This window comes from Sinocyclocheilus rhinocerous, unplaced genomic scaffold (assembly GCF_001515625.1).
Source record: "Sinocyclocheilus rhinocerous isolate Xijiao unplaced genomic scaffold, SAMN03320098_v1.1 scaffold5898, whole genome shotgun sequence".
Classification (NCBI taxonomy): domain Eukaryota; kingdom Metazoa; phylum Chordata; class Actinopteri; order Cypriniformes; family Cyprinidae; genus Sinocyclocheilus; species Sinocyclocheilus rhinocerous.
Genome location: NW_015656642.1, coordinates 52,925 through 67,858, shown reverse-complemented (window position 1 = coordinate 67,858; position 14,934 = coordinate 52,925). Strand labels below are relative to the sequence as shown.

Genomic DNA, 14,934 nt, shown 5'->3' with positions numbered 1-14,934 from the left:
TTTATGCTAAAAAAGTGCATATAGCTGCTAATTGTATTTGTTGTTTGTTGATTTTCAAATATAAAACTTATTGAAATGTTTTCAGTGTGTGTATCAGTTATTTTTGAACGTTTTCATCTAATTTTAACAAAACCGTGATAACATTGATAATCGTGATAACTTTGGTCACTATAATCGTGATATGAAATTTTCATACCGTTACATCCCTAATTACGAGATATAAACTCAGAATTACAAGACATGAACTCAGAATTACGAGACAAACTCAGAATTACGAGACAAACTCAGAATTACGAGACATGAACTCAGAATTACAAGACAAACTCAGAATTACGAGACATGAACTCAGAATTACGAGACAAACTCAGAATTACGAGATATAAACTCAGAATTACGAGATATAAACTCAGAATTACGAGACAAACTCAGAATTATGAGATATAAACTCAGAATTACGAGATATAAACTCAGAATTACGAGACATAAACTCAGAATTACGAGATATAAACTCAGAATTGTGAAATATTATCTGAGAAATACGAAATATTATCTCAGAATTACCATAAATAAAATAAGAATTGCGAGATATAAACTCAGAATTGCGAAATATTACCTCATAATTACGAGATATAAACTAAAAATTACGAAATATTATCTCAGAATTACGATACATAAAGTAAGATTTGCGAGATATAAACTCAGAATTATGAAATATTATATCAGAATTACGATATATATAAAGTAAGATTTCTCAACTCAACTCAACTCAACCTCTATTTATAAAGCACTTTCAAAAACATAAAAATGGACCAAAGTGCTGTACACAAGCAGTATATAATAAAGATAAAAAAACGTAAAACATTAAAACATAGGAACAAAACAAAATAAAAGACAAGTCATTCACAATTGTCCTGACTAATCAAATCCCGAAAGCCTGATAAAACAAGTAAGTCTTTAAGTCCTTTTTAAAAATGTCCATGCTTGATGAAGATTTTACAGATAATGGCAGAGCATTCCAAAGTGCTGGAGCCGCAACAGAAAAAGCTCGATCTCCACTCCGCCTCAGACGAGACCGTTGGACAGTCAAAAGCAAGTTCTGAGAGGACCGCAATAGTCGATGTGATTGGTAAGGGACCAACATATCCCTTATGTACTCAGGAGCCTGATCATGTAGAGCTTTATACACAAACATCAACAACTTGTATTACATTCGATATTTGACAGGAAGTCAGTGCAAAGATACCAACACAGGTGTTATATGATCCCGTTTTCTAGTGTTAGTTAAAAGTCTTGCTGCAGCATTCTGAACATACTGAAGATGCATAACCAGAGATTCACTTATTCCAAAGTATAAAGCATTACAATAGTCCAACCGCGTTGAAATAAAAGCATGTATAACAGACTCTAAATCCTTGTTCGAAAGAATAGTTTTCAGTTTGGACAATTTCCTTTACTGAAAAAAGGATGTTTTCACAACACCGTTTACTTGTCGGTCAAGATGGATTTCGGAATCAGTAATTACTCCCAAGTTCCTCACATAACCACATAGATAATTGGACAATAGTCCCTGGCTTCCGACCATACCTTTCTGAAACTGCTTGTTATCAAATATAATAAACTCACTCTTATCTTCATTTAATTGAAGAAAATTATTTGCAAACCAAGTCTAATTATTTGCAAACCAACCTCTGCCAAGCACTTGCAAAAGTTTGTTAAAGAAAAACAACCGTCAAGCTCTAAAGGAAAATACATTTTTGCAAATCAAGATGAATACAGATGATAATTAATATTGTATTTTCTAAAAATTGACCCCAGGGGAAGCATATATAAAGAAAACAAAGTCGGACCAATAATAGATCCCTGTGGGACCCCACAGGAGAAAGTAGCAGATGTAGAGACATGACTTCCAATTTTAACAGAACAAGTCCTATCCTGCAAATAAGAAGAAAACCACTTAAGTGCAACACCATTAATTCCAACATAATCTCTAAGACGTTCTATTAAAACAGCATGATCTATATAGTGTTAAAAGCAGCGCTCAAGTCTAACATCATTAGGGCAACACCCTTCAATACTCAAAAATATATCATTAAAAACATTGAGCAGCGCTGATTCTGTACTGTGCTTGGTCCGAAATCCAGACTGAAAGGCATCCATTATATTATTCTTAGTCAGAAAATCAACAAGTTGGTTATGAACACTTTTTCCAAGATCTTGCTCACAAAAGATAATTTTGAAATGGGCCTAAAATTTTTCAAATCCTGTTGATCCAAATTTGGCTTTTTTAAAACTGGTTCAATAGTCGCATGCTTAAAGCCTAGTGGCACGCATCCAAAAAATAAACTACTATTAATAATTCTTAAAACACTAGGGCCAATAGTGTCTATGACTTCTTTAAACAGTCGTGCCGGGAGAACATCATAACAAGAGATAGTTGATTTTAAATGCAGTACTATATCCTTCAACTGGGCTAAAGAACATGTTCAAAGTTACTCCTTACATTGGCTGTAAGATTTACTAAAGGCAAAATTTTAGACCAAATAGCATCAATTTTACCAATGAAATACTTTTAAAAACTCTCACAAAGATCCTTATATGGAGTAGGAAAAGCATTAATCGACGGACTTAGTGCCTTATCTATAGTTGCAAATAATACCTTCGGGTTATTTACATTCTGCGAAATAATTTGCGAGAAATATGAAGATCTGGCAGCCTTAACAGCATCTTGGTAATTTGATAAAGACTCTCTAAAATTTTCATAAGATACTTGCAATTTATCTTTCAGTCACTTACGCTCACTAAGATTTGCGAGATATAAATATACATAATGATAATGGCAGAGTATAATATAATATATATAAATATACAATATACAAGGTATACATGTTCAGAAACATGGGATTGTTTTTTACCATAGTAAATTATAGTAAGTTTAAGTTCTTTAGTGTATATGCCTACAGTATTTTAATATATTTTTTAAACATGTCTTTATGTTGTATTGAGTATAGCACATGCAGATGTAAATCTTAAGGATATTCTTCATCGCTTCATCAGACTTTTAGACGCTTTTCAAGTTAGTTTTCAATGGTTATTACATACAAATAAATAATAAATATTTCAGTTTCTTTATATTTGTACTTGTGGTAAGTATTGAGTGCTCCAGATGCCTCAGAGTGAATGAAATGTCCGAGTGATTCAGATTGAATCGAGAACCTATGAACCGTTTGCTAACAAGCTTGACGGATTCATTGAATAGAAACGACTCAAAGACTTCATCAAGATGCAGGCTTTTTATTTGTCATACTTACAGTTATACAGCTTGCATTGCAATGTAAACATTGTCAGCTACATGTGCATTCAAAATAAATATGAACATGAGAAATAATAAAAAGGTAAGTGGCTTAGTAGTAGTAGTAGTAGTAATAACAACAACAAAGAGTCATCAACTTCATTAAAACATTTTCCAATTGGGCATGTTAATGTTAAAAATCATGTTAATGTTTGAATATGAATTAGCCTAATTCATATTCAAACATTAACATGATTTTTAAACAATGTATATTGTGAAAATCACTTTACAAATAAAAAAATAAATAAAGTAAACTGAATATTCGAAATAGCCTAAATAAATTGTTTGTGATTTAGGATATTATGCTTGAATAAAACAAAGTGTGGTCGAAAATGTAATTGGGACAACAGTGTTTCGATACAACATGACACAACTTGGTTCATTTTCATTTGACGAATAAGTCTGATTTATGCAGTAATCACTCAAAATGATTCATAAATGTTTTGATACACTACAAAAGATCCGGCTCAGAAGAGTCGATTGTTTGAGAACCGAACACTGCATTTGTTGTACTACATGTATGGTTTTGATTCACTAAAATGAACCGGTTTGGCAACAGGACCGAAAGTTTAAAAAAACAAAACAAAACAATATCATGGGTCCGGGTCAGTATTCATTTTATATTATTTTCACGACATCATTGGTTTTTTGACTTATTGTTTCAGAGATTGTATTCTTTACTTGTACTTTAAAACGAAACGTAGACAGGGCCGTTTTTCCTCGTTTAATTAGATAAATGTCAACGAAAATGTCAAACTTATCCGCGACAGAATGCTATGGGCCACGTGATCTTCTTCTTCTTCTTGTACGATTTTATGGCGGTTGACAAGCTATTCCCAGCAATCCTTCAATATGTCCTTTACTGGATGTAATTCTGAATGCCCTTTTACATTTATCCAATAATTCATAGTTAATTTCAATTTTCGTAAACTTATAGGCATTTCTCCCACCTCCACTTGTATGGCTGATTGGGCCACGTGATGGTGTAATTACATCAAGATATTAAAGAATCACTGAATCGAAACGAACTGCTCAAAAGAACCGATTCGCGGAAACGACTCCCGTCTCTGAACGTCATTGGAGGGCGGGCTCAGTGGGCGGGGTTTCGCCGGACGTACTAAAAGCGTATGCGAGCGCTCTTTTCCGTCCTGTACAGAGAGCCACGTGTGACTGAACGGTTTGTTCCTGCGCCACTCTCCCGTTATCAGCTTTACTGTTAAGAAAAACAAACAAAAAAACACCAACCTTCAGTCATGGTGAAGCTTGCCAAGGTAAGGTACATGCTAACACTTTCTGACAATTCAAAGTAACGTTATCGATTTAAATTTAAACGGTCGAAACGCGAGATGTTAAATTTTTCGTTGCACCGCCTCTGATGTGAAGAAGGCCCACGTTTGCGACACATGTATCTCGATCATGTGTGTTTTATAGTTTTGCAAAGGTAAACTCAACGAGTGCAAATTATTTTTAATGCTAAATAGGTGCTTCTAAAATAAACTAATTCAAATGTAATAGCCGTTTTTGTCGGTTATTCGGTTCACACGGGCGGGCCACGCTGCTCCTTTTTTAGGCCTCAGCTGACACGCATGAAGTATATTTTTATGAGCGTGTATGTGACACGTTTTGTAGTGCTGTAAAACCAGCCGTCGTTGCTAAGCGAGGTTTTTCGAGTGATTAGAGTGTCGTGTTTTCGCGCTAAATCGCGCATTCGCCACGTGAGCCGTGCAGCGATGTAGCGCGATGCTAAACGCCTCCATTTTGGCTCTTTGTAGCGGATGAGCGGACGTTAAACGCGCTACATTAAACCGCGTCGCGGTGTTAACGCATATTGTGTGATTTGCGCGATTATAATATGTGAGCCTGGCACGTGTGTTTATAAACTAGTCTGTTGGATAGCGTGCATGTGTGTTTTCCACGTGTAACGAGAACCGCACGTGGGTTCGTCCACGCGGGGAGTTTCACGCGCAGTGCGGTGATGTTTAAATCATTTTAATAAACTTTTAAACCCATTTCAATACTCAAACGTATTATTATTATTTCACCTGTTAACGCATATTGTGTGATTTGCGCGATTATAATATGTGAGCCTGGCACGTGTGTTTATAAACTAGTCTGTTGGATAGCGTGCATGTGTGTTTTCCACGTGTAACGAGAACCGCACGTGGGTTCGTCCACGCGGGGAGTTTCACGCGCAGTGCGGTGATGTTTAAATCATTTTAATAAACTTTTAAACCCATTTCAGTACTCAAACGTATTATTATTTTACCTTTCAACAGTGGTTGTATTTAAGTGACAAGCTATTTAATACTAGTTATACAAGATATTTAATAACAATCCAAAATTTGCAATTAACAAATTGCACCGCGCAAAAGTCTTACGCTAATACGCATCGCGCTTTCTGAATTATCCACAAAAATATTTGAGAGATTTGTTCTTGCTCTGACGTATTTCAAATAAAAACCATCAAATGGTGTTTGATTAGGCCACACCTCCAAACATTTGCTATGTCTCAAACTAGCCCTGGAGATAAATGTATTCGTTTATTACTTAAATTCTATTTATTTGTTAAATGCATGAATAATACAATTTGAAAAGTTATTTGTATGTGCTTTTTTTTTTAATTTTTTTTTTTTATATATATTAAAAAATTAACCGCACCTCCATTCGTTGCACCGCCTCTGATGTGAAGAAGGCCCACGTTTGCGACACATGTATCTCGATCATGTGTGTTTTATAGTTTTGCAAAGGTAAACTCAACGAGTGCAAATTATTTTTAATGCTAAATAGGTGCTTCTAAAATAAACTAATTCAAATGTAATAGCCGTTTTTGTCGGTTATTCGGTTCACACGGGCGGGCCACGCTGCTCCTTTTTTAGGCCTCAGCTGACACGCATGAAGTATATTTTTATGAGCGTGTATGTGACACGTTTTGTAGTGCTGTAAAACCAGCCGTCGTTGCTAAGCGAGGTTTTTCGAGTGATTAGAGTGTCGTGTTTTCGCGCTAAATCGCGCATTCGCCACGTGAGCCGTGCAGCGATGTAGCGCGATGCTAAACGCCTCCATTTTGGCTCTTTGTAGCGGATGAGCGGACGTTAAACGCGCTACATTAAACCGCGTCGCGGTGTTAACGCATATTGTGTGATTTGCGCGATTATAATATGTGAGCCTGGCACGTGTGTTTATAAACTAGTCTGTTGGATAGCGTGCATGTGTGTTTTCCACGTGTAACGAGAACCGCACGTGGGTTCGTCCACGCGGGGAGTTTCACGCGCAGTGCGGTGATGTTTAAATCATTTTAATAAACTTTTAAACCCATTTCAGTACTCAAACGTATTATTATTTTACCTTTCAACAGTGGTTGTATTTAAGTGACAAGCTATTTAATACTAGTTATACAAGATATTTAATAACAATCCAAAATTTGCAATTAACAAATTGCACCGCGCAAAAGTCTTACGCTAATACGCATCGCGCTTTCTGAATTATCCACAAAAATATTTGAGAGATTTGTTCTTGCTCTGACGTATTTCAAATAAAAACCATCAAATGGTGTTTGATTAGGCCACACCTCCAAACATTTGCTATGTCTCAAACTAGCCCTGGAGATAAATGTATTCGTTTACTACTTAAATTCTATTTATTTGTCAAATGCATGAATAATACAATTTGAAAAGTTATTTGTATGTGCTTTTTTTTTTTTAAATTTTTTTTATATATATAAAAAAATTAACCGCACCTCCAAACAGTTGCTATGCCGAACAGCCCTAAATGTTGTAGATACTTATTATATTTTCTTTACAATAAGTTGCACTGAGTCAAACTGCCGCTATTTTGAGAAGAACAACACAAGTGGCTTTTATTCCCCGCATTTTATCACACTTGGAAATAAAGTAATTCAACGATCCATTTACAAACATTATAAATGTTACTAAAAAAACTATTAACTTGTATTTTTAGTTCCCTTCACTCTAAATCTTTAGTGGTGTTTCGAACAGGAATGGAAAAATATAAATGATAGTGCCATTATAAAAGTCAAAACTAAAGCGAAACTGAAAGTTGTTCTGGAATATAAGTCGTGGCATATTTCGGATGTTAAAAAAATGTTACATGTGTTTCGGGAAATATGATAAACATCTGCATAATTGCAAGAACTTAGAAAAAAAAAAACTTGACTTTGATTTGTGGCGACAGAAACTGATTTAGTGAATCTTTTCTCAACGTTTGCAGGCAGCTAAAAAGCAAGCGCCTCCTAAGAAAAAGGCACCTCCACCTCCCAAGGAAGTGGAAGAGGAGTCCAGCGAGGAGGACAGCGAGGAGGAAGAGGTGAGGAATCCATCTAGAAATCATGCGTTTTAATCACTTTGTTGCGAATGAAGAAATGGCTAGGATTAAATGATTTCTATTGGGCAGGTGCTGCCAGTTAAAGCTGTAGCGAAGAAAAAAGCAGCTCCAGTGAAGGCAGTGAAGAATGGAAAAGCTGCTGCCAAACAGGAGAGTGAGAGTGACGATGACGATGATGAAGAATCTGGTAAGCTAATGTTTTCATGATGGTCTCAGGGCTGTGTACTTAATCCAAAGGTCAAAATCGAATAATTTCTCCGTTCTTCTCAATAGAAGAGGAAGCTCCTCCAAAGAAGGCCGCACCTGCCAAAGCAACTCCTGCTAAGAAGGCAGCGCCTGCAGAGTCCTCCGATGATGATGACGAGGAGGAGGACGGTATGAAAACGTCTCAGGATTGTGTGTGTGTATAAGTGATTTTGAGACTGTATAACATTAACAACTCAATTTCCTGTCTTCATAGATGACGAATCCGAGGAAGAGCCGCCACCTCCACCCAAGAAGGCCACGCCTGCTAAAGCCGCAGCGGCAAAGAAAGCTGCTCCTGTGAAGAAAGCAGCTCCCGCTGAGGAGTCCGACGAGGATGACGGTGCGAAACATTCTGATGCACTCGTATTGAAGTCATTTTCACTGAGTGCGCCTCATTTCTGTATTAATCACGGTCTCGATTTGCCTGTAGATGAATCTGAAGAGGAAGAAGCCCTGCCTCCTAAGAAGGCCGCTAAACCTGCAGCCAAAGCACCTGCTGCAAAAGCACCTGCAGCGAAGGAGGAATCTGATGATGATGATGATGATGATGATGATGGTGTGTGACAGGACGGAATTATATTTATTTGTATACATGTGGTGCACTAAGGGATTTAATACTGACAGTGTTTGATGACTCTATGGGCTTATGTTTGCATTTTTGATAGTTTAAGTTTCGTCCTGTATGTTTGTCTAAACTCTGATTGTGATTCAGAAGAAGAGGAAATGGACACAACTCCTGCGCCCAAAAAGGCAGGAATGGTGAAAGCGAAGGAGGAATCTGAAGATGACGATGAGGATGATGACGACGATGAGGATGAAGAGGAAGAAGGTATGACAGTGAAGTTATTAGACTATCTTGAGTTTGTTTTATTATTATTATGCTGATCAGGTGCAGGGTTTGTTAAAATATCATGACAGTTAGCACAGATTTTGAAGGCGTTATCAGATTTAAGAGAATGTTTTTTCTCTATTCCTTACAGCGTAAAACAATTACAGCAATAGAACAATAGGTGTACACTGGGTTTTAAACTCCGTTATAGGTTTACATATACACAATTATTTATACAGTTCTCCTGATTTGTTGGAAATGCATCCTTTTTAAGTCCCAATGTGTCAGTTCCTCTGTATTGCATATTTTCGTTTCTACCCGTTCTGTAAGCCAAGTCCTGCTTATGCTCATGTATAGTAATACTCTGCTTTCATCCTACATTTAATACATGAAGATGTGCGTGTCTTCTCAGCACAGTGTGTCGTGCTCCTGATTTACGATGGTTTCATGGCGTTTTGTGTTTTTGAAGCTTGACTACACTGGTCACGTCCAGTTCTTTAATTCAGTTGTTCTGGGTTTTGTTCTTCAGAAACCCCCGTCACTCCAGCGAAAAGGAAGGCCGAGACCAAAAAAGAGAAGGGAACGCCGCCGGCTAAGAAAGCTAAAACTGATGGCGAAGGTGAGACTTCAGTTCTGTACGCTTCAGTGTTTGTGCATTATAGGAACACTCCACTATTTTTGAAAATAGGCTCATTTTCCATCTCCCCTAGAGTTAAACAGTTGAGTTTTACCGTTTTCGAATCCGTTCAGCCGATCTCCGGGTCTGGCGGTAGCACTTTTAGCTGTAGCTTAGCATAGATCATTGAATCTGATTAGACCGTTAGCATCTCGCTCAAAAATGACCAAAGAGTTTCTATATTTTTCCTATTTAAAACTTGACTCTTCTGTAGTTACATCATGTAGCGCAATGATATTACGCAGCGCCTGAAAATAGGCTAACTTCCGTCGACATAACCAACGTGACCACCTGCTTGCACAGGGAGCGTGTTGAGGACTATTTTCAGGCGCTGCGTAATATCATTGCGCCTGCTGCACCCATGGTACGGCAGCAAAGTAGAGTCAAGTTTTAAATAAGAAAAATATAGGAACTCTTTGGTCATTTGAGCGAGATGCTAACGGTCTAATCAGATTCAATGATCTATGCTAAGCTACAGCTAAAAGTGCTACCGCCAGACCCGGAGATCGGCTGAATGGATTAAAAAACGGTAAAACTCAACTGTTTAACTCTAGGGGAGATGGAAAATGAGCCTATTTTCAAAAATAGTGGAGTTCCTTTAAACCACATATGATGATTTAAAGGGACTTAATACTGAAACGTGTGATGTGAGCTTTCATATTAATTCTGATGCTGGTTTAAGGGGAAAAAAGGTTTTCTTTGTCTTGGTTTGGCAAACTAACTTTGCTGTAAATTTTCAGGTTTCAGTCTCTTCTTGGGCAACTTAAACTCCAATAAAGACTTTGATGAAAGTAAGTCTGCAATCACAAATTTCTTCTCAAAGGAAGGCCTTGAAATTCAGGACGTCCGACTTGGCGGTAGCAAGTAAGGAGAAAGTTGTTGTTGCATATCCTCCAAGTCCGTTTTGTCATTGTAAAGGAGTTGTGACTGTTGATTTGACTCCTAATTCAAGCTTCCTAATGTCTTCTGAAGGAAATTTGGCTATGTTGACTTTGCGTCAGAGGAAGAGCTGCAGAAGGCTTTGGGGCTCAATGGCAAGAAGCTGATGGGCCTACCGGTGAAACTCGACAAAGCCCGAAGCAAAGAAAACTCCCTGGAAAACAAAAAAGGTAACGTCCCTCAGCTGCCGCTTTGAATGTGAATCCAACCAGAAATGATGATAGCTTTTCACTTTCCCGAACTCCCGTGTGGGTTTAAGATAGTCAAGTGCTGATCTGGAGCCGCCGCTTATGTGGTACGTCAAACATCGAGCTCGCAGACGCCAACGTTTTATTGCTTGTCTTCCCTCAGAGAGAGATTCACGCACTTTGTTCGTAAAGAACCTGCCGTACTCCATAACGCAGGAGGAACTGCAGGAAGTCTTTGACCAGGCTACTGATATTAGGATACCGATGGGCAGCAACGGTTCTAGCAGAGGGTAAGACTAAGCCATGGCTGTTTGCATTATTAACAATGCGTCTTTTAAACGAATGCTTGACTGACGTTCTCTTTGGGTACAGCATCGCATACCTGGAGTTCAAGTCGGAGGCGATCGCTGAGAAGACGATGGAAGAGGCGCAAGGGTCAGATGTTCAGGGCCGATCCATCATCATAGACTTCACCGGAGAAAAGAGTCGGCAGGGCGGCAGAGGTGAGTAATGATGACAACTAGGTGCAGTTTTGTCTGGTTTGACGGAGTTTTATGAAGAATGTTAACGGAATGTCTTGTTTTCTACTCATTTAGCCGCTGGTTCTGCAAGCAAAGTCCTGGTTGTAAACAACCTATCGTTCAGTGCGAATGAAGAGGCCCTCCAGAGTGTGTTTGAGAAGGCCGTGTCCATCAGAATACCACAGAACAACGGCAGACCGAAGGGGTACGTCCGGTGATTCATTAATGCAATCAGAGATGTGTAGACACGTTTTGATGAGGAGTTGATTAGGTCCGTAGGATGATTTGTCCGTTAAATAAGGCTTGTCAAAGTATTTGGCCTAAATGGTCATTGCGGTCGAATCGAGATTAAAATGTTTGTTGTAAGAACTGAAGATCAGGTTTTTTTCCCCCTCCTTTCCTCAATTTGTTCACTAAATGAACACCAGGAGGAGTATTTGTTGACTCAAATGGTTGAATCAGTTTAGAATTGATTCAGATTGTCAGATTCCATGAAGTTATGGAATCATTTGAACTTTACAAACTGCTTGTATCCAAAGCTGTTTCTTTCTTTAGCACACGATTTGTCTATTAAGACAATATCTAAAAAGGATAAACGTTTGACAGGCTGAATGAAAATGCAAAATCACTCCCTGCCAGTAGGTGGTGCTTGGAAAAGCAAAAAAAGTTTCCTTTTTTGACACCTGGAATAATGTTCTGCTATTTGCTGTTGTTTAGCAAAATAATTTGTTCTTGAGTGCCACCAAGTTGCGGTTTTATGCAATGGTGGCAACCAAAAAGCTTGAATCTTATTGGTTTGTCAGTTTTCTTTGGATTTTTATGGATTTATTTATTGTAATTTCCATTAAAATGCAAAAACTGTTGGCGACATGCGAATGTTTGTTTTGGCGTTTAACAGCCGTTCGCTCAAATTAAAAATTCACACCAATTTTCGTTGCGTGAACGGGCCATAACGTTTAAATTAGTTGCGCTATTAAAATTATGCCCCCGTACCGAACTATCATCCCTGAATATATCCACATTCAAGTGTCTTGGTGTTTTTGCTGTGCTGACTTTGCTTTGGTCTAATGTCATTGTTTTTCTGTTTTGTTTTTTCCAGATTTGCGTTTTTGGAGTTCGAGAGCGTGGAGGATTCCAAGGAGGCGCTGGAGAACTACAACAACACAGAAATCGAGGGCAGAAGTGTCAGATTAGAGTTCAGTCAGAACGAGCGAGGCAGTGGAGGCGGAAGAGGAGGCTCTGGTTTGTAGATTGCTTCTCATTCACTCAAGTTTTACCAGCTTTTTTTCACGAATGCTAATTGCTAACTGCTCTTCCCTCTGTTTGTAGGGCCAACAAAAACCCTGTTTGTCAAAGGTCTGTCGGAGGACACCACAGATCAGTCTCTGAAAGAAGCTTTTGAAGGATCCGTCAACGCCAGAATCGTCACAGACAGAGAAACCGGATCATCGAAAGGGTACGGCCATGTTTGATACTTGCGCACGCTTTTTGCTTCTCATGAGCTCCTCTCTGTCAATCCAGTGGCAGTGTATGGATTCGCACGAGAAGTAGAGCGAAATCACAGCTAAACAGGTGGTTCCACTATATTGGGATATACCCATGTCTGATGTGAGACATTAAGCTGTTTGATGTGTTAACCGCTGCTGCTTGTCCTCTGAATATTTACTGAATACTGTTTCCCACTCCAGGTTTGGTTTCGTGGACTTCGATAGCGAAGACGACTGCAAGGCGGCCAAAGAAGCCATGGATGACGGCGAGATCGACGGAAACAGAGTCACTCTGGACTACGCTAAGCCCAAGGGCGAGGGCGGCCGAGGGGGCGGCAGAGGAGGCTTCGGGGGAGGCTTCGGAGGAGGCTTCGGGGGAGGGTTCGGAGGAGGGTTCGGAGGGCGAGGCGGTGGACGAGGTGGTTTCGGTGGCCGAGGGGGCGGCAGAGGCGGCGGCTTCAGGGGAGGACGAGGAGGAAGAGGAGGAGGTGGCGGCTTCAGAGGAGGAAGAGGCGGTGGGTGTCGATCAATCTACAGATACATTTATAGACTACCATTCTGTACTGTACTTTATTTTTGTTTATTTATTATTAATATTAATAATAATGGTAGTGATGGTAGTAATATAGTCATTTATTATTGTAAGTACTTGAATTGAATTATTTCTATAAATAATGGTAAGCTATTTTTCTTTATCTAATTAAATCCAAGTTTATTTACATTTATCTTATTAAATCGGTGTAGTAGTTTGTCTAGTTAAATGTAGTTTTCAATTAAATCTCAATTTTATTGTAATTCTTTTTGAATCTTATTTTATTTCTATAAATTGTAACATTTTTTAAAATCTGCTTTTTTGTCATCTAATTCTAATTTTAGTTATTTGTGTAATTAAAACGATGCAAGTTTAGTTAATATCTCATATTTTTATTATGTCTGCTTGAATGTAATCTACTTAAAATTGTCTAATTAAATCTAATTTAGTTTTTATATAAATAATGTTTACATTTATCTAACAATCTATTTTTTTGTCTAGCTAAATCTAATAGGTTAATGATCTCTGTATTTTATTTATTCCTTTTTGTCTTTTCTTTTTTTTTTTTCTACGTTTTGTTGAGGCTTTACACCGAGTTAGTGAATGAGAAAATGCTTGTCATTACTGATTTGGCAGTGAGCCAATTTGAACATTAAGACCTTTTAGGTTTTAATTGAACTGTATAAATTAACAGCGGTCTTGTTTTTCAGGTGGACGAGGTGGATTTGGGGACAAACCACAAGGGAAGAAGATCAAGTTTGATGATTAAGTCTGTAATTGAACTGTTTCCATTTGCTTAAATCCACTTTGTCAGAGCGTTTCTAGGACATTCCAGGAAGCATCAGTAACTGTACAGTGACCCCTGACCCCTCGCTCCCTTTTAACTGTGTGAGTTCTGAAGTGTCCCAACCATCCACGTGAAAATTAAATGTGAATGTTGTAATTATGCTCTGCTGGTTTAGGTACATGTTGTACATGCAACAGGTTGTTGTTGTTTTTGTTTAGTTTTTTTTATGCTGTTTCTCTCCCCCGCCCCACATTTCCCCTCTCAATTTTATTTAATTTTCACTATTCTTAAGTTAGCTTTAGATGCAAGTTTAATGTGCAGTACCTTTTTAATGTGCAAAGCATATTGTAACATATACATGGAATTGACGCCTATTTAGTATTTAGAGATGTACATCTATTTGAATGGGATTAAGATGGATAACAAGCGTGTTGTAAGGCTCATGTCAAATTTATGTATGAACTAAATTTGGCTTGTGACTGAGGGTTTTTTTTGTTTGTTTTTTTCCAGTTCAGATTTTTCATAATGTAAAGAACCATTTTGATTAAACATGGTTTTTAAACTCTTTGGTTTGTCGTGATTTTTTGTAGTTGTGTTTTTGCAGATCTACAGAAACTTGTCGAACTCGGACCATTTTTAGATGTTTGTTTTACAAAATTGAGTAGAACCTCTTGCTGATCTGCCGAAGTTAAATGGAGTGAATCGAAGCGGTCAGTTTCTGTCATATGATTCCTCTATCACTGTCGTAACCAGAGCAGTGAGGCGTCTTCAGTTATTTAGTATAATTTTAGTGAAACCGCAGTCCACACATGAAGTGGAAGATCAAATGGGTATTGCGGGGGAAATTTAAATTTCTTTTTTATGATTTACTAATTTGTGGTCAAGTTTTATTCTTTCAGCTGTTTGTTAAATCGGCACAAAGTGGGACGTATTTATCTCATTGTAATTATTGTGTGGCTTAAACCTAAAACGTCAACAAAAAAAAAAAAAATTTGAAACCAAGTCTGAAAAAACTAGTTACTTTTCAGAAAAGAAAAGT

At 37.9% G+C, this 14,934-nt stretch overlaps 1 protein-coding gene across 6 annotated transcripts; it reads left to right on the top strand.

Moving 5' to 3' along the window:
- Positions 1-4,481: 4,481 nt before the first annotated feature.
- On the top strand, positions 4,482-14,021 carry LOC107720735 (nucleolin-like). Of its 6 annotated transcripts, none has more exons than XM_016528555.1 (17): positions 4,482-4,620; positions 7,577-7,672; positions 7,760-7,877; positions 7,964-8,065; positions 8,151-8,276; positions 8,367-8,492; positions 8,649-8,765; positions 9,295-9,384; positions 10,182-10,305; positions 10,414-10,550; positions 10,732-10,858; positions 10,941-11,071; positions 11,165-11,294; positions 12,189-12,331; positions 12,419-12,545; positions 12,778-13,091; positions 13,819-14,021. In XM_016528555.1, exons 1-17 carry the CDS (start codon positions 4,603-4,605, stop codon positions 13,875-13,877), a joined length of 2,085 nt encoding a protein of 694 aa, XP_016384041.1. In that variant the 5' UTR covers positions 4,482-4,602; the 3' UTR covers positions 13,878-14,021. The 6 variants fall into 6 exon arrangements, with proteins under 6 accessions (XP_016384041.1, XP_016384043.1, XP_016384045.1 ...); XM_016528557.1 differs by having other exon boundaries at positions 7,577-7,673; positions 7,758-7,877; positions 7,964-8,060; positions 8,149-8,276; XM_016528559.1 differs by having other exon boundaries at positions 7,577-7,673; positions 7,758-7,877; positions 8,367-8,483; positions 8,652-8,765.
- Positions 14,022-14,934: the final 913 nt, after the last annotated feature.

Coding starts and splice junctions, on each gene's coding strand:
- LOC107720735 (XM_016528555.1), top strand. Junction 8,066..8,150: donor TGATGACGAGGAGGAGGACG/GTATGAAAACGT, acceptor CTGTCTTCATAG/ATGACGAATCCGAGGAAGAG. Junction 10,859..10,940: donor AGCAACGGTTCTAGCAGAGG/GTAAGACTAAGC, acceptor CTTTGGGTACAG/CATCGCATACCTGGAGTTCA.